Here is a 22,989-nt window from a genome sequence, read left to right as displayed (position 1 = left end):
ATATAATGTAGTAACAGACACCTTCATAACAATATGTAATATGTACAATATACACACTGCAAGTATATATATATAATGTAGTAACAGACACCTTCTTAACTATATCTAATAGTATACACACTGCAAGTATATATATAAGTATATATATATAATGTAGTCACAGACACCTTCATAACAATATGTAATATGTTTTATATACAGTACACACTGCAAGTATATATATATAATGTAGTAACAGACACCTTCATAACATTATGTAATATGTTTTATATACACACTGCAAGTATATATATAATGTAGTAACAGACACCTTCATAACAATATATAATATGTACAATATACACACTGCAAGTATATATATATATATATATAATGTTGTAACAGACACCTTAATAACAATATGTAATATGTTTTATAGACACACTGCAAGTATATATATAATGTAGTAACAGACACCTTCATAACAATATGTAATATGTTCTATATGCATACTGCAAGTATATATATTGTAGTAACAGACATGGTCATAACAATATGTAATGTACAATATACACACTGCAAGTACATATATAATGTAGTAACACACACCATAACAATGTGTAATATGTACAATATACACACTGCAAGTATATATATATAATGTAGTAACAGACACCTTCATAACTGTATCTAATATGTACACAATACACACTGCAAGTATATATATAATGTAGTCACAGACACCTTCATAACAATATGTAATATGTTTTATATACAGTACACACTGCAAGTATATATATTATGTAGTAACAGACACCTTCATAACAATATGTAATATGTTTTATATACACACTGCAAGTATATATATAATATAGTAACAGACACCTTCATAACAATATATAATATGTACAATATACACACTGCAAGTATATATATATATAATGTAGTAACAGACACATTCATAACTATATGTAATATGTACACAATACACACTGCAGTATATCTATAATGTAGTCACAGACACCTTCATAACAATATGTAATATGTTTTATACACACACTGCTAGTATTTATATAATGTAGTAACAGACACCTTCATAACAATATGTAACATGTACAATATACACACTGCAAGCATATATATAATGTAGTAACAGACACCTTCATAACAATATGTAATATGTCTTATATACACACTGCAAATATATATATATATATATATATATATATATATATATATATATATATATATATATATATATAATGTAGTAACATACACTATTATAACAATATGTAATATGTACAATATACACACTGCAAGTATCTTTTTAATGTAGTAACAGACACCTTAATAACAATATGTAATTTGTACAATATTTACTGTATTTTGGTCATTTTATTCATTGCCAGGACTGATTTCTTCCATATAGCGCACTTCTCACTTATGGCAACAAATTTGTGTTCATACTTCCGGAATCAAACGCCAGTGTGTTTTCTAATTATGACAGACTTGGTAACAAACAACAAAGATGACTATTTTTGGACCAATCAGGATTCACAACCGTATCTTTTTGAATCTGAGTATGCTGTAGATGAATTAATGCTTATAGAAGCGAGCATAAAGGAAGAGTGAGACGTTGGAGCAGACGGAAGCCGAGAGAGTGAGGTGAAAGTGACTCGAAGCTGCAAAATGTTGAACTTGAAGCCAAGCTATTTTGACATAAATGGAGTGCTTACCCAAAAAAAACTGGAAAAAACTTCTCTGGCCAGCTGGACCAAACAGGTAACTGTCCATCGAGTGAGTCACACTTTATATTGATCATGATACACGCAGCACATCATGCGTGTTAGTACAACTACAGTACATATACTGTCTGGCTAGCTGTGTACAAACAAAACATGAAATAATACTTTACAGATACTGTAATATGATTGTTCATGTTTTTCACTCCGTACAGATTGGTGTCTTATCGCAGTGTTGTGCAATCCAAAGTCAAACGCGTTTCGTGTTGACGTAGAAGCTAGCTTTTATGGCTAATACCTTAGCATGCCAATGTGTTATTACACTACAAAAAGAGTTCCTCAGTGTTCTCTCTTACAATAACAATGTCGCTACAGCTTAGTTATTATACAGGTTACAGGACGTAAATGAAGTATTGTTGACGGTTTTTGAATTCATTTCTTAAGTGATTTAGAGGTAGAATTGATTGCTAGCATTTGCTGTATTGCTAGCCACCAAGAACGCACCAATTTTTACATGTTAGAATGCAAGAAAAAAAAAACTTTTGTCTTCTTGTCTCTCATAATGATTGTGAACAATAGGCAAAATTCCCCCAAAATAGGGCAGTTCCCCTTGAAATATCTGCTTGACTTATGATTTCAAAGCAAATCATCCATCAAATTGTACAATGTAAAAATTTAAATATATTTCACGCTAAAATGTACGGTGGGTTTTTATAGCATATTACATACATACCACTGTTTTTTTCACAATAAAATTCTGTCGACTTAGTTGACAGTTTATTTGCCGCAAAATCTACGGTTATTTTTACGGTGTATTACTGTAAAATGAAAAACAGTACCAAATTTTTTGGGGGGGGGGTCCAAAACTGGCAGCTCAGATGAGAACCACTGCTTTAGCCCAAAAATACCTTACACAGTATCTGCACCTTCAATCTCATGTGTCAAAACAAAAGGGCCTGGGTTAATGCTATTTGCTATGCTTCTGAAAATGTTTGTGGCTTTGAAAAATACGGCGCAGGTGTGATGTAACCCAGAGACTCTGAAAAGGGATGCACAGTATGTAATTGTACAAATCAAGAGCACTCCTCCCTGTGCAGACGCTGGCGTACGGAGACATGAATCATGAATGGATCGGCAACGAGTGGCTGCCAAGTCTCGGCCTTCCTCAGTACCGGTCCTACTTCATGGAGTGTCTGGTGGACGCGCGCATGCTGGACCACTTGACTAAGAAGGACCTGAGGACCCACCTCAAGATGGTGGACAGCTTCCACAGGTCTGCAGCGGGGTCCTTCAGAGGACGGATCGTTCCGTCGTTCTTATTGTCGGCGTCCCTCTGCTTGTGTTTGTTTGCAAGGGCGAGTCTGCAGTACGGGATCATGTGCTTGAAGAGACTCAACTACGACAGGAAAGACTTGGAGCGGCGGAGAGAGGACAGCCAACACGACATGAAAGGTAGATCAAGGACAGAGCTAGCACCTAGGATAGGGGGGCTATGGCCCCAGTTCAGCCACCCCCCCAACATTTTAGAGCCCTATTATGCAAAAACAACATTTCTACCTTTTGGTACCTGCTGTTGTGTGTTTGGGATCTGCATAAGTCCCGAACATTTGAAATCAAACGGTGGAGGCATGACGGAGATATTTATAAAACAACCTTGTCTTCCTTCATACTTCCTCCAAAGGAACGGTTTGGAATTCGTGACGTCAGCGGAACATCCATATATGGTATAAAATGGCTAATAAGACCGCCCACAAAACGGGACAGCTTCGTGGAAGCCAGTTGTCTCTGCAAGGACATCTTTGCTATCACCGGGCTGAGTCCGTCTTTCTGTGGCCAATTACGCAACCGAGTCCATCTTTCTTCCGCGCATTGATTTCTATTTCCATAGCAGCGCACTTCCGACTTCTGGCAACAAATGCGTGTTCCTACTTCCGGAATCAAACGCTAGTGTGTCTTCTAATTATAGCAGACTTGGTAACAAACAACAAAGACGACTATTTTTGGACAAGTGAGGATTCACAACCTAATCTTTTTGAAGCTGAACATACTGAGGATGGACTGCTGCTTATAGAAGCGAGCAAGAACGAAGAGCGAGACGTTTGAGCAGACGGAAGCCAAGAGTGAGGTGAAAGTGACTTGAAGCTCCAAAATGTGGAACTTGAAGCCAAGTTATTTTGACATAAATGGGGTGTTACCCAAATAAACCGGAAAACATTTTTCGACCAGCTGGACAACTCGAGTGTGTGACGACCGGGTCGCATCGTGATGTGGGCTTTTCTTCTCTCAGGATGCAACGGACTTCGGACACAGCGTGCAGGTAGGAAAATGATTTATTTAAAGGACAGATTCCAGATGTCCCCAGGAAAAACTCAAACCCAAAAAACTAAGATATAGTTCAAGAGTCAAGGGAGGGCGAAGGGAGGACTTGGTGGTGGGTCGCCAGGCCAAGTGTCCCCAAATCCACCAGGAAGAGTCAGGTGGCGGCGGCGAATGGAACAGCGCTGCCGCAGGCGAGGCGGGCGACCACGAAAAGGCCACTTTCGTGAAGGTGGGCATGAGTGGCGCCAGAAGTTCAGCAGCCGTAGACTTCTACGACAACGTCCTGGGCGTCGCTGCTTTTTGCGCCACTGGCGTCCATTTACTGACCTCTGAGAGAGCCGCATGCAGGCCCCTGATTGCTGCTTGCGCAGACGGACAGCTCGAGGTCGCTGAGATGACGATGAGGGCGAGGAAGGAGCAGGCGTCGTCATCGTGGAAGCAGCGGCAGGCGTCGTCATCGCCGTGGAAGCAGGAGCAGGAGGCAACGTCGTCGCCGGGGAAGCCGGAGCAGGAGGCGTCGTCGTCGCCGTGGAAGCCGGAGCAAGAGGCGTCGTCGTCGCCGTAGAAGCCGTAGGAGGAGACGTCGCCGTAGAAGCAGAAGGAGATGTCGCCGTGTAAGCAGGAGGAGTCGTCGCCGTTGCCGTGGAAGCAGGAGGAGTCGTCGTCGTTGCCGTGGAAGCAGGAGTCGTCGTCGTTGCCGTGGAAGCAGGAGTTGTTGTCGTTGCCTTGGAAGCAGGTGCTGGTGCGGATACCAGCCAAGGGGCAGGTGCTGGTGCGGAAATCAGCCTAGGGGCAGGTGCTGGTGCGGAAACCAGCCTAGGGGCAGGTGCTGGTGCGGAAACCAGCCTCGGGGCAGGTGTTGGTGCGGAAACCAGCCTAAGGGCAGGTGCTGGTACGGAAACCAGCCTAGGGACAGGTGCTGGTGCGGAAACCAGCCTAGGGGCAGGTGATGGTCGGGACTTTGGCGGAAGTGGCCTGGCTGGGGGTTGCGGCTTAGCAGGCCGAAAGACCGGTGGTGGCGGCCGAGCCGGAGGTTGCGGCTTGGCATGCCGAAGGACTGGTGGCAGTGGCCGGGCCGGGGGTGCGGCTTGGCTGGGCGCAGCTGTGCCCTCCCACCAACAAAGCTGACAGAAAGAATTAACAGAATGTAAAAAAAATTCTTTGTCTATGACATCATCAAAAGTGGACGGGGGCGAGTCATCAGGAGGCGCGTTATTAGGGTGCGCCAACGGAATGACATCACAATAGCTGCAGTCCCAGTGATTGACAGGCCAGTCGGAGAAATCTTTAGAAAAGTGGTCATTATAATTACCAAACATCTGAGGGGAATCCTGGGCTGCTTGTAGCTGGCTGTGGGGAAAAATTGCGGGATTGGCGCGTCTCTGTCGCGAGCCGAAGCTCTCTTGTGCAACTTCCGCCTTCGCTGACGAGTGCGAACGGGCTGAGAGCAGACCTCCCCGGGCCAGATGGAATCTATCGGGACCAAAGCACCTCCAGGTCCCCATATCATCTCGTCCTCTGGAGAACAGCTGAGCGTCTCTGCTTCCATCGCTCGGAGCACCATACACGCACCTTCATCCTCTTCCGCCATGCCCGCTGCGAGATAACTTTTTCTTGCTGGCTTCCTACTGTGATGACCGGGTCCATCGTGATGCGGGGTTTTCTTCTCTCAGGATGCAACGGACTTCGGACACAGCGTGCAGGTAGGACAATTATTTATTTAAGGAATAAATCAGACGGGAACAAAAGAAAAACGTTCTCATAGCACTTAAGGTAAAAACTAAAGAGGCTAGCGTGGGAGCTAGCAAGTCAAAGAGCCTAGCGTGGAAACTAGCAGGTACAGAGCATGAAATAAAAGTCGTCAACTGTTGCAAATGGCAAATTAGGAAGCCAGACTGAGTGAGGCCAGGGCAAAGACTAAATAGCCCTCTGATTAGTGCCCGGACAACAGGTGAGCGTCTCAAACACTAACCAGAGGCAACTGAGTGCAATGTGCCGTCATGGCAACTGAAACAAACAAACTCAAGAGGTGCTGAAAACACAAGTGACTTGAAAACGTAAACAGAATATGATCCGGGCAGCGGATCATAACAGAGTGAGTATAAGCAGCACCCACTAACTTTTTTTTTTAGAAAAAAAGTTTTTTTAATTTCAATATTTACTCAGTCTAACAAAACAGCACACAATAATACAATATTAATACACAACAATTCAATACCAATTCCAAACCAAACCTGGCCCAGCAACATTTAGGATAGCAATCAACAGAGTAGTTGAGAAGACACACAAGAATAGCACAAATCATCCAAAGTAGTCCAACAAAAATGACAAGAATTCAAACATAACAATTATTTAAAATCACTCATTTACATTATCATCACACCCAACCCATTTATAAAAAAAAAATTAATTCAAAATGAAATGAAAACGATTTTTCGTATATAAGTCGCACCGGACTAAAAGCCGCCGACATATACTGTGATATTGTGAAATTACATATTTTCACAGAATTATTTATATACCTTCATTGTTTCCATACAGTGTCTGTAACACGGCAGTAACACAACTGATCAAACAAAACAGAAAAGTAATTAATGTATTTTTTCGTCCTTTATGAAATAAATACGATTTTTGGGGGATTTTTTTTCAGGATTCTTCTTACTTGTACTTTGTAATCACTTTAAATGTGAACAGTGGATCATTTTAGTACATTGTTTGATTTATTTGCTTATTCCATTCCATAATTTAGCAGTTAGCGAAGAAAAACCCAAAGATTAGCCGCACCTGTGTATAAGCCGCAGGGTTCAAAGCTTTGGAAAAAAGTAGCGGCGTTTAGTCCCTGTTTTCATTAATCATGCATATGGATAAAGACACACGTTTTGGTTGTATTGTCTGGTGATTAGCAGTTGCGTTAGCGCTGTCCGTTTTTTAATCTGTCAGCTTTGCAGGTAATAAAACGTTGTTGCTCATGTAAGGCTTAACTATTTTGTCGAATGTTCTTTGGTCAAATTCAGTTAAAACTACTTGTAAATCGAACATGCTTGTGCTGTGTGTCATAACTGATTGTATTGAAAAAACGGAAGTCATGAATATGTTAAAATTTTCTTAGACCCTCCCACAAATCGGTCAAGCCCACCCCTTAGCCCCGGGAGAGTAAAATCCCGGAGCCGTCCCTGGTGTTAAAGATAGCAATAAAGCAAGGATGTGCGAGGTTTCACACATCAACAGCGTCATGAGCCCAGTGTGCCGCCTAGTGGCGGATAGCGACCAAAGCATGGCCACAGCTGCACTTTCATTTGCCAAATAGTCAATCTCCACACACACACGCACACACACACACACACACACACACACACACACACACACACACACACACACACACACACACACGCACACACACACAGTTGTCATGCCAGAACACTTTGATTTCTCCCTCAAATGTAATGCTGTAAAAATGTAAACAGGATATGTCCACACATCCCCAATACTCGTATGTAAAATATATATTCTCACCATGTTATTCTATTTATACTCACATGCCGGAGCAACAAATGGCGCTCTTACTTCTTACCTTAAAGTCGTTTTAGTGGAAACGCGAGGAAAAGGCACAGCGTTAACAATGACGGTTTGAAGAAAAGGGACGTTATTTTAGATCAAGCACACATTTTCTTTCATATTGTGCAATAAGACGCGAGTCCAAAATGAAAATGCTGCAAAAGTATTGAATGTGAATATGTCTGGGTGTATAGTGATAGTAATAATGGTTTTATTTTCACGCAACAGTATCAAAAATAATCTCCTGTATTAGTGTTTGCGAAAGGCTGTTTTCAATGAAGTTTACCCTTTATGTGAGAGTCCAGTCCATTGGGGACTACCAGAGAGTCGTAGGTCTTCTTCCATGTCATAGAGGAGTGGTCAGGACTTAGAATAGCTAGCGAATCCCCCAGACTGTTACCGTTTCAGGTATTTCCCTGGCCACCTGGTAACCTTTCCATGCAGGACAGGGTGGGGTAAAAAAGAGAAGTGGCAGGTCAACTGGTCTAAAACTGAATCTATTTAAAAGCTGAAGTATAGATGAGTTTTAAGGCGGGACTTAAATGCTTCTTCCGAGGTGTCATGCATCTCAAACTGTTACTGGTAGAACATTCCAGATTACTGAAACCCAAATATTAAGCGCTCTAGGGCAGGGTGTCAAACTCATTTTAGCCCAGGGCCACATAAATGAAAATCTATTCCCACGTGGGCGGGACTGGTAAACTCATGGCATCATAACTTAAAAATACAACTACGACAAATGTTCTTTGTTTTATTTCGGCCCAAAATAGAACAAGCACATTTGTGAAAATGTACATATCACAAAAAATCCTCTTGACAAAACACTTCAAATTAGTTGAAAATTCTGAGGAAAAAATTGGTGCAGCTGCATAAACATCATAAAAAACACAATTAACTTAGACTTTGTCTCGATGTTTTTACAAAGTAATTAAACTGTAAGTCACAGCCCATCGGGGGTTGAACAAAATAAATAATAATTAAAAACTCTTCTAGGTATCAAATGCCTCATTTGTCATTTGCACATATTAATCCTGTGCTAACTCAACAAACTGAGGTAGAAACTATTCAAGAGGGTTGAGTTGCTTCCTGCCTTCTAGGCATCACTGTGTATTGATAGGAAAATAAAAGCTGTGCAATGTGTGAACGATTTCAACAAACCAACAATAAAAACCTAAAAGACTGACAGTATTGCAGTAAATCACACACGGTTGACTTTCTTTAAATTGTCCACAGAAGACAATAATTTCCACAGAATATATCAACGTGCAGTGTCTCGTGCAGCATTCTAAGTGGGCTTACCAATTGTTTATTTTACTCCTGACTTATTTTAGCTTTCTCAAGCGCATCGATATCCGGGTGTCATCTAGACTGGCACACAATTTCAAGATGTTCTTCAAGTGCTTGTGTGTGAGCCTTGAGCATAACTTTGTTTTATTGACACTCATTACAGAGAAAACTTTCTCAGAAACATGTGGTTTCCCAGTCACTTCAGTGAATAAATAGGATAATAATTTTTCTGCTTCCACTGTTCTCTTTTTTGGCAGAGATATTTTGTGGAAAAGAGAATGCCAAACCACAATGTGTTCGAAGGAGAAGACGTAAAACGGCAGTTTTTATGTTGGGTCGAGGGGGCGGAGCCGCATCCCCGCTTTACTGTGTACCTCTTTCTTGTCCGGGCCTTGGTATACACTATTTGCTTGCCTAACACAACTACTATTGCAACATCCAGTGGACATATTAAGTACAGCAGTTTCTTTCATCTAGAAATGCTGCTCATTTTTACTCTTAGCAAACTAATCTCGTGGGCCAGAATAAACCCGTTCAGCCGCATGATTGACATCCCTGCTCCAGAGCATTTTTGGGGTTCTTGGAATATATATTTCTGGACGGAACGTAAAGTGCAATACAATCAGCAAAATATGATGGGGCTAAACCCTTTAATATTTTGTACGTAAGTATTAAAGCCTTAAAGTCACATCTTAAGTGCACAGGAAGCCAGTGCAGGTGAGCCAGTATAGGTACATATATATAGGTATACATGTATATATGTATATAAAGGTACATACAGTATATGTATACGTATATATATATATATATATATATATATATATATATATATATATACAGTATAGTCATGTGTGTGTATATATATATATATATATATATATATATATATATATATATATATATATATATATATATATATATATATACAGGTAAAAGCCAGTAAATTAGAATATTTTGAAAAACTTGATTTATTTCAGTAATTGCATTCAAAAGGTGTAACTTGTACATTATATTTATTCATTGCACACAGACTGATGCATTCAAATGTTTATTTCATTTAATTTTGATGATTTGAAGTGGCAACAAATGAAAATCCAAAATTCCGTGTGTCACAAAATTAGAATATTACTTAAGGCTAATACAAAAAAGGGATTTTTAGAAATGTTGGCCAACTGAAAAGTATGAAAATGAAAAATATGAGCATGTACAATACTCAATACTTGGTTGGAGCTCCTTTTGCCTCAATTACTGCGTTAATGCGGCGTGGCATGGAGTCGATGAGTTTCTGGCACTGCTCAGGTGTTATGAGAGCCCAGGTTGCTCTGATAGTGGCCTTCAACTCTTCTGCGTTTTTGGGTCTGGCATTCTGCATCTTCCTTTTCACAATACCCCACAGATTTTCTATGGGGCTAAGGTCAGGGGAGTTGGCGGGCCAATTTAGAACAGAAATACCATGGTCCGTAAACCAGGCACGGGTAGATTTTGCGCTGTGTGCAGGCGCCAAGTCCTGTTGGAACTTGAAATCTCCATCTCCATAGAGCAGGTCAGCAGCAGGAAGCATGAAGTGCTCTAAAACTTGCTGGTAGACGGCTGCGTTGACCCTGGATCTCAGGAAACAGAGTGAACCGACACCAGCAGATGACATGGCACCCCAAACCATCACTGATGGTGGAAACTTTACACTAGACTTCAGGCAACGTGGATCCTGTGCCTCTCCTGTCTTCCTCCAGACTCTGGGACCTCGATTTCCAAAGGAAATGCAAACCAAACCAACCCAAACCATCAGTGATGGTTTGGGGTGCCATGTCATCTGCTGGTGTCGGTCCACTCTGTTTCCTGAGATCCAGGGTCAACGCAGCCGTCTACCAGCAAGTTTTAGAGCACTTCATGCTTCCTGCTGCTGACCTGCTCTATGGAGATGGCAATTTCAAGTTCCAACAGGACTTGGCGCCTGCACACAGCGCAAAATCTACCCGTGCCTGGTTTACGGACCATGGTATTTCTGTTCTAAATTGGCCCGCCAACTCCCCTGACCTTAGCCCCATAGAAAATCTGTGGGGTATTGTGAAAAGGAAGATGCAGAATGCCAGACCCAAAAACGCAGAAGAGTTGAAGGCCACTATCAGAGCAACCTGGGCTCTCATAACACCTGAGCAGTGCCAGAAACTCATCGACTCCATGCCACGCCGCATTAACGCAGTAATTGAGGCAAAAGGAGCTCCAACCAAGTATTGAGTATTGTACATGCTCATATTTTTCATTTTCATACTTTTCAGTTGGCCAACATTTCTAAAAATCCCTTTTTTGTATTAGCCTTAAGTAATATTCTAATTTTGTGACACACGGAATTTTGGATTTTCATTTGTTGCCACTTCAAATCATCAAAATTAAATGAAATAAACATTTGAATGCATCAGTCTGTGTGCAATGAATAAATATAATGTACAAGTTACACCTTTTGAATGCAATTACTGAAATAAATCAAGTTTTTCAAAATATTCTAATTTACTGGCTTTTACCTGTATATATATATATATATATATATATATTGTGATAAAGTTATTTATTTTCTGTAAAGCAAAGGCTTGCAATATTTCAGTTGATGTGTAATGAATCCAGAATGTATGAAATTTTTGTTTTTTAAATTGCATTTATCACAATATTCTAATTTTCTGAGACAGTCCTGTGTGTATATATATATATATATATATATATATATATATATATATATATATATATATATATATATATATATATATGTATATATATATATATATATATATATACAGTATAGGTGTATTTATATAGGTATATATATACACAGGCACGTGCACACATAGGGCCCTATGGGTGCTTGAGCCCCTGCCCTTGTTTGCCTCGTCTTAAAAAGTGCCCTCTGCCTGTGTGTGTGTGTGTGTGTTTTTTTTTCTTTTTTTTTTTTCTTTTCTTTTCTTTAAATAACATTAATAAATTCCTGTCAGGGATGTAAAAAAAAAACAGCGGTACAAAAACTCCACGTTTTCTTGTACCGGTAATACCGGGTTGTTTGAGCCTGCCGCTTCCGCCAGAGAGGGAGAGAGAGGGCGAGTGAGTGAGTAAGTGAGAGGAGAGAGAGCCAACTGCGCCCCTGAGGAGACGTGAGAGTGGAGCAATTTGAACCTGTGAGTTATGGTCTAGTCGCCGTCCACTTATTCAGCATCTAATATGGGTAATATTTTAGAAAAAGGCTGTATTATTCTATTATTCAATGTGTCAGTTTCTGTTTTTGCCGGACGTCGGAGCACGGCGCATCAATTGAGCACGGCACATCAATTCCGCACAGAGCAGAGCGGATCGTGCGGGACAGGAAGTAGTGTACAAAATACAAAATAAAACACCAGGTTAATTTTCAAAATAAAATGCACTGTGTTTACGGCGGATCACATTTCTCTCACAGTAGAGGTTTAGATATAAAGTTTATTGTGACTTTGCTCCTCCACATCGAGAGGAGCCAGATGAGGTGGTTCGGGCATCTGGTCAGGATGCCACCCGAACGCCTCCCTAGGGAGGTGTTTAGGGCACGTCCGACCGGTAGGAGGCCGCGGGGAAGACCCAGGACACGTTGGGAAGACTATGTCTCCCGGCTGGCCTGGGAACGCCTCGGGGTCCCCCGGGAGGAGCTGGATGAAGTGGCTGGGGAGAGGGAAGTCTGGGCTTCCCTGCTTAGGCTGCTGCCCCCGCGACCCGACCTCGGATAAGCGGAAGAAGATGGATGGATGGATGGATGGATGGTGACTTTGCTATTACTGTGTGGGTTAACAAAATAATAATAATAATAATAATGATAATAATAACAATAATAATAATAAGAAGAATGATAATGATAATAATAATAATAATAATAATAATAATTATTATTATTATTATTATTATTATTATTATTATTATTATTATTATTATTATTATTAATAATAATAATAATAATAATTCCAGCATTCTGGGGATATAAGATGTAGGTTATCTGTTAGGAATATTACCATCTGTATTTAAACTTGATTCATGTTGATTATGCCTGCAGCACAATGCCAAAAAAAGAAAGGATACAGAAAAGGAAGGAGAATGAGCGCCAGGAAGCAGCTAAGGGTAGCAAACCTCTTAATGCATGGCTAAAACCAAGTACTAGCATCATGGAAGCCCTGAATTTACATTGAGGAGCATATTTGGGTATGGGTGGCCTCCATCCTACAGCCCTCTACTGTGAATTTACATTGAGGAGCATATTTGGGTATGGGTGGCCTCCATCCTACAGCCCTCTACTGGCCCCTGGTCCATATTTTTGGGCCTGTATTGCGTTTCAGTTGTTTAGTCTGAGCATTAAGTGAGAAAGACCATAAGTTACAACTTGATGGTGTTTTCATCAAGTTAAGGGAAGAAGGACAGATTTTCTCATTGAATTTTTTTCCATTTGAGTATTTATTTTTGTATTTTTTTTCAAAGTTCATGTTGCACTGTTCAATGTTCAATATTAAAGTGCTTATCTTTAACAATAAATAGCCTAATAATAAACCAGTGTTTTGTTGCGTTTCATGTCTTCCAAGCCTATGATAATGTGAATTAACTCATTATGACAATAATTTGTTGACACAAAAGAAATGGCAATCACTTTTACCTACAAAGGACACACAGCTAAGTAGTTAGCTTCCTATTAGCAAATTTAATTTTACATTAATTTCCATATTGTGCAAAGGACCAAAAAAAATGTCCTGCCCTTTTCTGACTTTGAGCCCCTGCCCCTCTATAATCATGTGCACGTCCCTGTATATACATATATATATATATATATATATATATATATATATATATATATATATATATATATATATATATATACAGTATAGGTGTATATATATATAGGTATATATGTATATAAAGGTATATACAGTATAGGTTAATGTATATCGGTATATAAAGGTAAATTCAGTATAGACAAAATATGATCAAACTTTCTTGTTCTTGTCAAAAGTCTAGCAACATTTTGTACCAACTAGATATAGGGAGACCCGAAAATAATATGTTACAGTAATTGAGACGAGACGTAACGAACGCATGAATAATGATCACTGGTGGACAAAATGTGACGAATTTTAGAGTTATTACGGCGATGAAAGAACATTTACACAGACGCCTGGAAAGAGCTCTAACTTTCCAATGTATTTTACACAGTATATACCGCCCTCTTACGGCTCCTCGTACGTAATGACGCACGTACGTAACACATGCACGCGCATTAGCTTTAGTTGTTGGACACAATAGTGATTTGGACAGTTAGCGTTAGCTGTCATTGAATGTATATTCTATCATGACAACAACAAGACTGCACATTGTTCGTTGCTTCTTTTGGACTGCCTATGTACGTGTGTGCACATGTGTACATGTTGCCGAGACCAGGCGAGTGACCACCGTTTTATGACATAAACTTTGTAATTGTGAAAAATATAGACAATTCTCAAATTGTGTTCCACTCATAACTGGTAACATAAGCTAGCCCATGGTGTTCTCGTTATATTTTTAGCTTTGAAAAATTTAACTGTGAAGAAGTTGCGAACAGCACCTTTAAAGGAGCCATATGTAATAATTTCATGTCAAGTCATCATTAAATGGCTGTGATTTGTCAAAAGGCATTAATAAATCATGTTCTTTTCGAATATCTCTATAACTGATAACGGTTGTTCTGTCGGGATATGCTCATTTCAAAATGACATTTACAGCCCCAAATCTTATTGTTTTCATTTTGACGTCCCGCCCTCCACCGTTTGACCAATTAGAAAGTCTGTGAGTGTGTCACATCAGGTTGCCTGTTACGCACCGCCATCTTCGTCTGGCTACTGCCACTGGTAAAGATACTAAACATGTCAGACCTTAGTAAATCTAAAAGGCCTCGTTACGATTCTATACTTATTCATGACAAAGCCAGTAACAAAACAAGGATTCGTATCGGGATGCCTTTGAAATATGGAGAGGATTGAAGGCGTAGAAGATTTTTTCATCTGACGCCAAACTTGCTAATTTTCTCCTTGATAGGTAAGTCAGGCATTTGTTTTCGTATTACTTGTAATAAATGGAAATGGACATTTCGTATGTAAACTATATTGTCCAATACAGTCTATGATCTTGACTAACAAAGCTAGTATGTTCCTGCAACGAATGCTTAGCATGTTAGCCCGGTCAATGACACATCGACATATAGGCTAACGGGGGAAATATATGCCCGTTCGTTAGCCTTTATGTCGATGTATCATCCAACTGACAGGGCAATATTTATCTTAAACAAATAAACCCTATGTAGATATGGGTAGTTTCAGTGCCTATTTCGTTCTCAATATGCTGACACACTGAGTAAATGGGGTCCAATTTTTGGACGGTGTCATCATGGCAATGTGACATGTATGGTGTTGCGTTTTGGACCAGTTGTTCCTCCCAGGGAATTCAAGTCACAATCCGCTCCCAAGTTCTTTCCGACACTTAAAGCTGAGTTGAAAAACGACCAGAGACAGAATAGGTATTTTCTTGTATATTCTCAAAGCTTTGACAACATACATTTTAGATTGAGACCAGTCTAACCCTAGAACCTTCTATCCCGCACACCCAAAATGGTCTCCCTTCCCAACGCCAAAAACCTCTCTTTTCTTCCACCTCCCTAGCCATAACAAAAGCACAACGTCTCCCTAGCCATAATACATTCCAAAGAACTCAAGGTTAACACACAGAGTTTGCTTGCTGACAGAGCATCAAGAGAAGAAGTGGAAAAGACGAGCTGTTTTCAAATATGACAAAGAAATGGAAGAAGTACAACTGAAATTCGGATATATGTAAATATTTACCTCCGACAATTGACACAGCCAAATCACATGATAAAATAATTCCATATTGTGGACTACATGGACCAAGTTATATGGTAATCTGAAACTTTTGAAACAGTACCCTATAGGCATACCTTAGTAAAATGTCTCCTCTTTAGTTTTGGGCGTACATTAGGCTGCAAAGCATGCTCTACTTATTTTCACCAGTATAACCATTGCAAGCATTGGTTGTAATTCGTTTTAATCTTTGTTTTCTGATAGTACTGACAATAACCATAGGATTGCCATTTGTTGTGATATTGTACGCAAGCATGACGCACTTCTTCCTGAAAACAGCCTAATTCTGTGTAAAATGTGTTGGTTAGATATTTGTTATCGACAAAATGCTTGTCTATTCAGCTATTATGGTCCTAGCACCTCAACCCCTAGTAAGAGGAAGTGGAAGTTTGAAGTTCTTTGGAGTAGCCCAGTCCATCGAGCTGAATTCGGCCGCGTATCTGGCAACCTCAGTCAGGGAGAGAGGGAGGGGACTACAGAATTTTGACCGTGATTGCAGTACAATTTCTGGCCACATTATTACATACGGCACTTTTAATGTTAAAGTTAAAGTTAAAGTACCAATGATTGTCACACACACACTAGGTGTGGCGAGATTATTCTCTGCATTTGACCCATCACCCTTGATCACCCCCTGGGAGGTGAGGGGAGCAGTGGGCAGCAGCGGTGGCCGCGCCCGGGAATCATTTTGGTGATTTAACCCCCAATTCCAACCCTTGATAATGTGTGACTTAACGAGAGAGTGACACTGAGATTTTTCACCTAGTCGTTTTGTACGATTGTGTTACTGTCAAATTTTTTATGTGGTATCCTTAACCATCTCATGAGTTAACTTGTTTGTTTTTTTTGACAGCCCTAAAAAAAACAGAACCCCGCCAATATTTCCACAAATACTTTATTAGCTTTCTGTGTCTCCAACACACAAAACAAACACACTCCAATCCACTGTGGCCTGCCCTCTCACCCTTTTGACCTTAGACTGTGTACATGAACTTGATTCAGCTGTTGTCCAAATCGGACCCCCAGCCTGTGTGGACATGCACACACACGCCGCCTGTTCCACCGTGGAAAGTTTACTGACAGCTGGCCTGCAAACTGACAAAGGGAGTGTGCCAGGCACTTGACACATTATCTCTTTATCTCTCTGTCTCCTTCTAATCTCGCTCTTCATCAATGCTCGACTAAATACTCTGCATGATCCCTGTTGGAGTACGTAAGCACATTGGAGCCCCTGTTGTTTGCCGCAGACGTGCTGGTGTGGACCAATGAGCAAGTCATCCACTGGGTCCAGTCCATCGGTCTGAGGGAATACTGCGGCAACCTGTTGGAGAGCGGCGTTCACGGGGCGCTCCTCGCTCTGGACGAGACCTTCGACTACAGCAGCCTGGCCCTCATCCTGCAGATTCCCATGCAGAACACGCAGGTGCTTTGCAACAGTACACGTAAAAGGGAACCTGTTCTTGTGAATCGTTCCATGAGATGAATGCACGAGTTCAACTTGGCAACATAAGGCCTACTAATTTGTATTTAAAGGGGAGTCACACTTTTTGGGGGGTTTGCTTATCGTTTACAATCCTTAGGAGAGACAAAGAACACATATGTTTGTTTTTTTGCATTCTAACTTGTAAAAATCGTCTCGTTCTAGAGGATAAATCCATTCTGCCTGTAAATTACTCTAAAATTGAATTTAAAAAAAAAACGTCAACAATACTTCATTTACGTTTTGTAACCTGTATAATAACCAAGCTGTAGCAACATTGTTAATGTAAGAGCGAACACTGAGGTACTGTTTATTAAGGTGTGTCAAAAAAACAACTTTTCGAATGAATTGCAATTCTTAATCAATTCAAAAATATCAAAAATTAAGTATTTTTATTTTTTTTATCTGTCCTGTCCAGCCACTCAGACAAATCATATTGTTGATGTAGATTATCTATATCTGCTGTACAGATTTACTTTAGAAAAGAGAAATGTTGGATACTTCCCTTGTTGCCTTATTTGTATTTGATGATTTTATGAAACAAAACCTGTTTTCTTTTAAGTAATATAGAAATGTATCACAGCTGTGTATCTATTTTATGGAGGAATGTAGTTAATCATAGAACTGGCACCCAATGTTATTTAAAAAAGTCTTCATTTTAAATTGAGAATCGTTTTGAATGGAGAATCGATTCTGAATTGAATCGTTACCCACAAGAATCGAATTGAATCGTGTGGTGCCCAAAGATTCACAGCCCTACTGTTTATCTAGCATTGTAACACATCGCCTTGCGATGGCATGCTCAACATTAGCCGTAAGCTTGCTTCTGCATCAGCAGCTGAATCTCTTGTGAGTTTGTGATGCACAACACAATGCGATAGGACACCAATCTGTACTGAGTGAAAAACATTAACAATCATCTTACAGTATCTGTAAAGTATTATTTTATGTTTTGTTTGTACACAGCTAGCTCAACTGTAGTTGAAATAACACGCATGACGTGCTGCGTGTGACTCACTCGATTGACAGTTGTCCGTTTGGTCCAGCTGGCCGGGGAAGTTTTTTCCAGTTGATTTTGGGAAAAAGTGGAAAAAAGGTTCTACCACTGCAGGGTTTGTTAGTACAAACAGTTAATCTTTCATCGAAATGCAGTTTCTTTGATTGTGTTCCTTCTCGCCTGATACAAAAAGCTTTTCCATGGACAATAACATTGTGTACCAGTTAGTGCAGCAGATTACTCCATTTCTGTCGGCATAGTTTAGCAATCTATGTAAGAAGTCATCTGGCCATTAGTCCCTTCCTTGTTGCTGACGGTTATGTTGAATTGTACTGGACGCTGCAAAAATATGTTGGAAGCCAGCGTTTCGTCCTGCTGGCTTCATTCTGCTCCAGTTCTTCTCTGATCCACAGTGGCTCACTGAGAATTCACTTGGAATGATTCCCCAATCCTAAAGTTTAGTACACGTGACTCACAGGAGTAGTCATCATCGTCACATTTGAGGATGGCTTTTATTTAACGGTTTCTGTTGTTGTTTCTTTTCCCAGGCCCGGCAGGTTCTGGACCGAGAGTTCAACAACGTGTTAGCCTTGGGGACCGACCGGCGACTTGAGGAGGTGCCGCGTCCTGCTGCTCGCTCTGATTCAATTTACACGCGCACGCGTCCTCACTCGTCTGCTTGACCTCGCAGAGCGGAGATGACAAATCCTTTCGACGCTCGCCGTCGTGGCGAAAGAGGTTTCGGGCCCGAGAGGGTGGGGCGGGGCTGGGGATGATGGCGGGCTCCATGGAAACGCTGCCTGCTGGATTCCGAATGCCCTCCATGTCCTTGCCACCATCCATGAACCTCTTGCCCAAGAAACAGCTCCAGCCTGAAGGTGCGGACTGACCACATCTCCCAAACTTTGGACTTTTGTGCTTTAGCCTGTTCTAAACTTGACCAGGGGTGTCCAAACTACGGCCCGTGGGCCAAGTACGGCCCGCGTGTCTTCAGTTTGGCCCGCGAGGCCCACATGGTCACACACAACATAACCTGCTCGCTAAACTGGATATTATGAAAAATGTCAGAGCACTAAACATAATTCAAAATTCCACATATTTAGATCCACTACAATGCATGATGGGAAAAACGCAAAACACTCTCACCACACTTATCCTTGTTTGGCGCATTTTAGCTGCTTGATATTTCTGATTGTTTACAAAACTTTAAGGAGGTCGTAACGGAAGTAAACATGGTAGAAGTCGAACTTTCACCTACTCTTAATATTTAATTATGTATGTATTATATAAATATTAAATTATATATATACAATTATTTTACATGCCCCCGGCCAAATTTTTTTTAGCCCAATGCGACCCCCCAAGATAAAAGGTTCGGACACCCCTGCTCTAAACTTTGTCTCTACTAACTGCATGCTGTGTTCTCTCTTGCTCGTCACTCGGTGCCAAGCTCCGCCCCCGGCGTCACCGAGGCTCGACCCTTCTGCAGTGCGGACCTACTCATGCTAACTCCTTTTGGCTTACTAACAGGAGCCCTAATGCTAACAGGTAAGCTGGCTAAATGCCAACAGAAACCAGCAAATACTTTTCCATTGACTTCTAGTCAGACAATATCTGCGTTTTTTAGTTTTAGAAACTATATATATATATATATATATATATATATATATATATATATATATATATATATATATATATATATATATATATATGTATATGTATAAATATATACATATATATATTTATATATATATGTATTAATATACATATATATGTATATATACATATATATGTGTATGTATATATATATATTTATGTATGTATGTATATATATACTATATATGTGTATATATGTATATATACTATATATATGTATATGTGTGTATATATATATATATATATATATATATATATATATATATATATATATATATATATATATATATATATATATATATATATATATATAAGGCGGGGTACACCCTGGACAAGTCGCCACCTCATCGCAGGGCCAACACAGATAGACAGACAACATTCACACTCACATCCACACACTAGGGCCAATTTAGTGTTGCCAATCAACTTATCCCCAGGTGCATGTCTTTGGATCACTGATGGTTTGGGTTGGTTTGGTTTGCATTTCCTTTGGAAATCGAGGTCCCAGAGTCTGGAGGAAGACAGGAGAGGCACAGGATCCACGTTGCCTGAAGTCTAGTGTAAAGTTTCCACCATCAGTGATGGTTTGGGGTGCCATGTCATCTGCTGGTGTCGGTCCACTCTGTTTCCTGAGATCCAGGGTCAAGGCAGCCGTCTACCAGCAAGTTTTAGATCACTTCATGCTTCCTGCTGCTGACCTGCTCTATGGAGTTGGAGATTTCAAGTTCCAACAGGACTTGGCGCCTGCACACAGCGCAAAATCTACCCGTGCCTGGTTTACGGACCATGGTATTTCTGTTCTAAATTGGCCCGCCAACTCCCCTGACCTTAGCCCCATAGAAAATCTGTGGGGTATTGTGAAAAGGAAGATGCAGAATGCCAGACCCAAAAACGCAGAAGAGTTGAAGGCCACTATCAGAGCAACCTGGGCTCTCATAACACCTGAGCAGTGCCAGAAACTCATCGACTCCATGCCACGCCGCATTAACGCAGTAATTGAGGCAAAAGGAGCTCCAACCAAGTATTGAGTATTGTACATGCTCATATTTTTCATTTTCATACTTTTCAGTTGGCCAACATTTCTAAAAATCCCTTTTTTGTATTAGCCTTAAGTAATATTCTAATTTTGTGACACACGGAATTTTGGATTTTCATTTGTTGCCACTTCAAATCATCAAAATTAAATGAAATAAACATTTGAATGCATCCGTCTGTGTGCAATGAATAAATATAATGTACAAGTTACACCTTTTGAATGCAATTACTGAAATAAATCAAGTTTTTCAAAATATTCTAATTTACTGGCTTTTACCTGTATATATATATATATATATATATATATATATATATATATATATATATATATATATATATATATATATATATATATATATTTACTTTTTAAGTACAATTTGATGGATAACGTACTTGCTTTGAAAATCATAAGTCAGGGGAACAAGCATTGTATTCCAACAAAAAATGTTTATAATATATGAAAATATGGGGGTATACAATCGTTTTCACCAAGGACCACTTGCTAAAAAGTCAAAGTATGCGGAGCCCATTTTTATGTATTTGTATTTTGTAAAAAGAAATGCTAAAAACAGACATTACATGACGTTGGTATTTAAAGACACAATGTATTGTCAGCTTTGTGTTATAGATGACAAAAGGCCTGATTTAGTAAGATCTAAACACCACGCGCTACACAGCGTGTGCAATTTATGGAATAGTGTGTACTATTAGTGGGGATGTTGCCTGTGGTCTAAAACTGCGTGTGCAATTGAAAAGTGGTGCAGACCGCCCTATTTAAATGAAGATTTTGCATGTACGGGGCACTTACTCTGCTCAAAATGCAAAAAATGCATACTTAAAGAAGTTGTTTTAATATCAGAAATATTTTAATACATTATATTGTATGTGAAAAGAACTAACGAAAAAAGATTAAATGACATCATTTAGGAGTTTAAAAAATTATAAAAGAATGTTGCTGAATAGCTAATATGGCTAATATTTTTTATTTCTACTGTCCAAAATGTTGACACACACACGTATGACGGAGGATTATCATATGTCCATCATGTGTGTGCGGAACTGTCAGTTTGAACACGTGCTAAATAAAACACAATAGTGCTCGCAAAATGGTGATGGTATTGATAAATCCCATTGCTCGTGCTACATAATTAAATTTGCATCGTCTCCTCCCAGTATTGTGGCCCTTTTGCTAATCAGCATATATTTTGCATATTAATGAAGACTGAGACGCAAAATGGGTTTCACGCCTTATTCTGCCCACTGTTAAGTGATCTACTACACCCGTGTTGTAGCTTTGCGTGTGCTATCAAGTTTGCACGTGTTTTAGTACACGCACGCTTCTCGTAAATCAAGCCCAAAGTGCACTGTTATTAATTACAGTAGGAAGGGAATTCATATGGCCCCATTCGTCGCGGTTCACCTGACCCATGAAACGTGACAAATTTGGGGAGAGCACTATCTACTTTAGCTACCAGACGGCAGTAGAGTGCTAAATATCTTAAAATGTGTTTCGTGGCATTTGCAACTTTGACCACAGCGCCAGTTGCTATGTAGTGTGGCGCTTTCCATTATTTTCAGTAGCCTGCAGTGCAAAATGAAATATGTGTATATATATATATATATATATATATATGTATATATATATATATATATATATATATATATATAGTATATATATATATATATATATATATATATCCAGTACAGGCCAAAAGTTTGGATACACCTTCTCATTCAATGCGTTTTCTTTATTTTCATGACTATTTACATTGTAGATTGTCACTGAAGGCATCAAAACTATGAATGAACACATGTGGAGTTATGTACTTAACAAAAAAAGGTGAAATAACTCAAAACATGTTTTATATTCTAGTTTCTTCAAAATAACCACCCTTTGCTTGATTACTGCTTTGCACACTCTTGGCATTCTCTTGATGAGCTTCAAGCACACTTGTGAATTGAAAACCATTTCAGTTGACTACCTCTTGTACAAACCCTGTTTCCATATTAGTTGGGAAATTGTGTTAGATGTAAATATAAACG

At 39.8% G+C, this 22,989-nt stretch overlaps 1 protein-coding gene across 8 annotated transcripts in view; it reads left to right on the top strand.

Moving 5' to 3' along the window:
* ppfia4 (PTPRF interacting protein alpha 4) overlaps nt 1–22,989 on the top strand; it is a 278,835-nt gene that overhangs the window by 250,504 nt on the left and 5,342 nt on the right. For all 8 annotated transcript variants that reach the window (XM_061984869.1, XM_061984863.1, XM_061984868.1 and 5 more), the window contains 6 exons: nt 2,819–2,994; nt 3,076–3,173; nt 17,026–17,201; nt 18,804–18,872; nt 18,947–19,133; nt 19,706–19,803. In XM_061984869.1, the coding sequence (XP_061840853.1) occupies nt 2,819–2,994; nt 3,076–3,173; nt 17,026–17,201; nt 18,804–18,872; nt 18,947–19,133; nt 19,706–19,764 (765 nt within the window). In that variant the 3' untranslated portion in view covers nt 19,765–19,803. The remainder of the gene's footprint in view (nt 1–2,818; nt 2,995–3,075; nt 3,174–17,025; nt 17,202–18,803; nt 18,873–18,946; nt 19,134–19,705; nt 19,804–22,989) is intronic.

This window comes from Nerophis lumbriciformis, linkage group LG23 (assembly GCF_033978685.3).
Source record: "Nerophis lumbriciformis linkage group LG23, RoL_Nlum_v2.1, whole genome shotgun sequence".
Lineage (NCBI taxonomy): Eukaryota > Metazoa > Chordata > Actinopteri > Syngnathiformes > Syngnathidae > Nerophis > Nerophis lumbriciformis.
The sequence above is the reverse complement of the archived record's forward strand: the minus strand, read 5'-3'. Positions and strand labels throughout refer to the sequence as shown.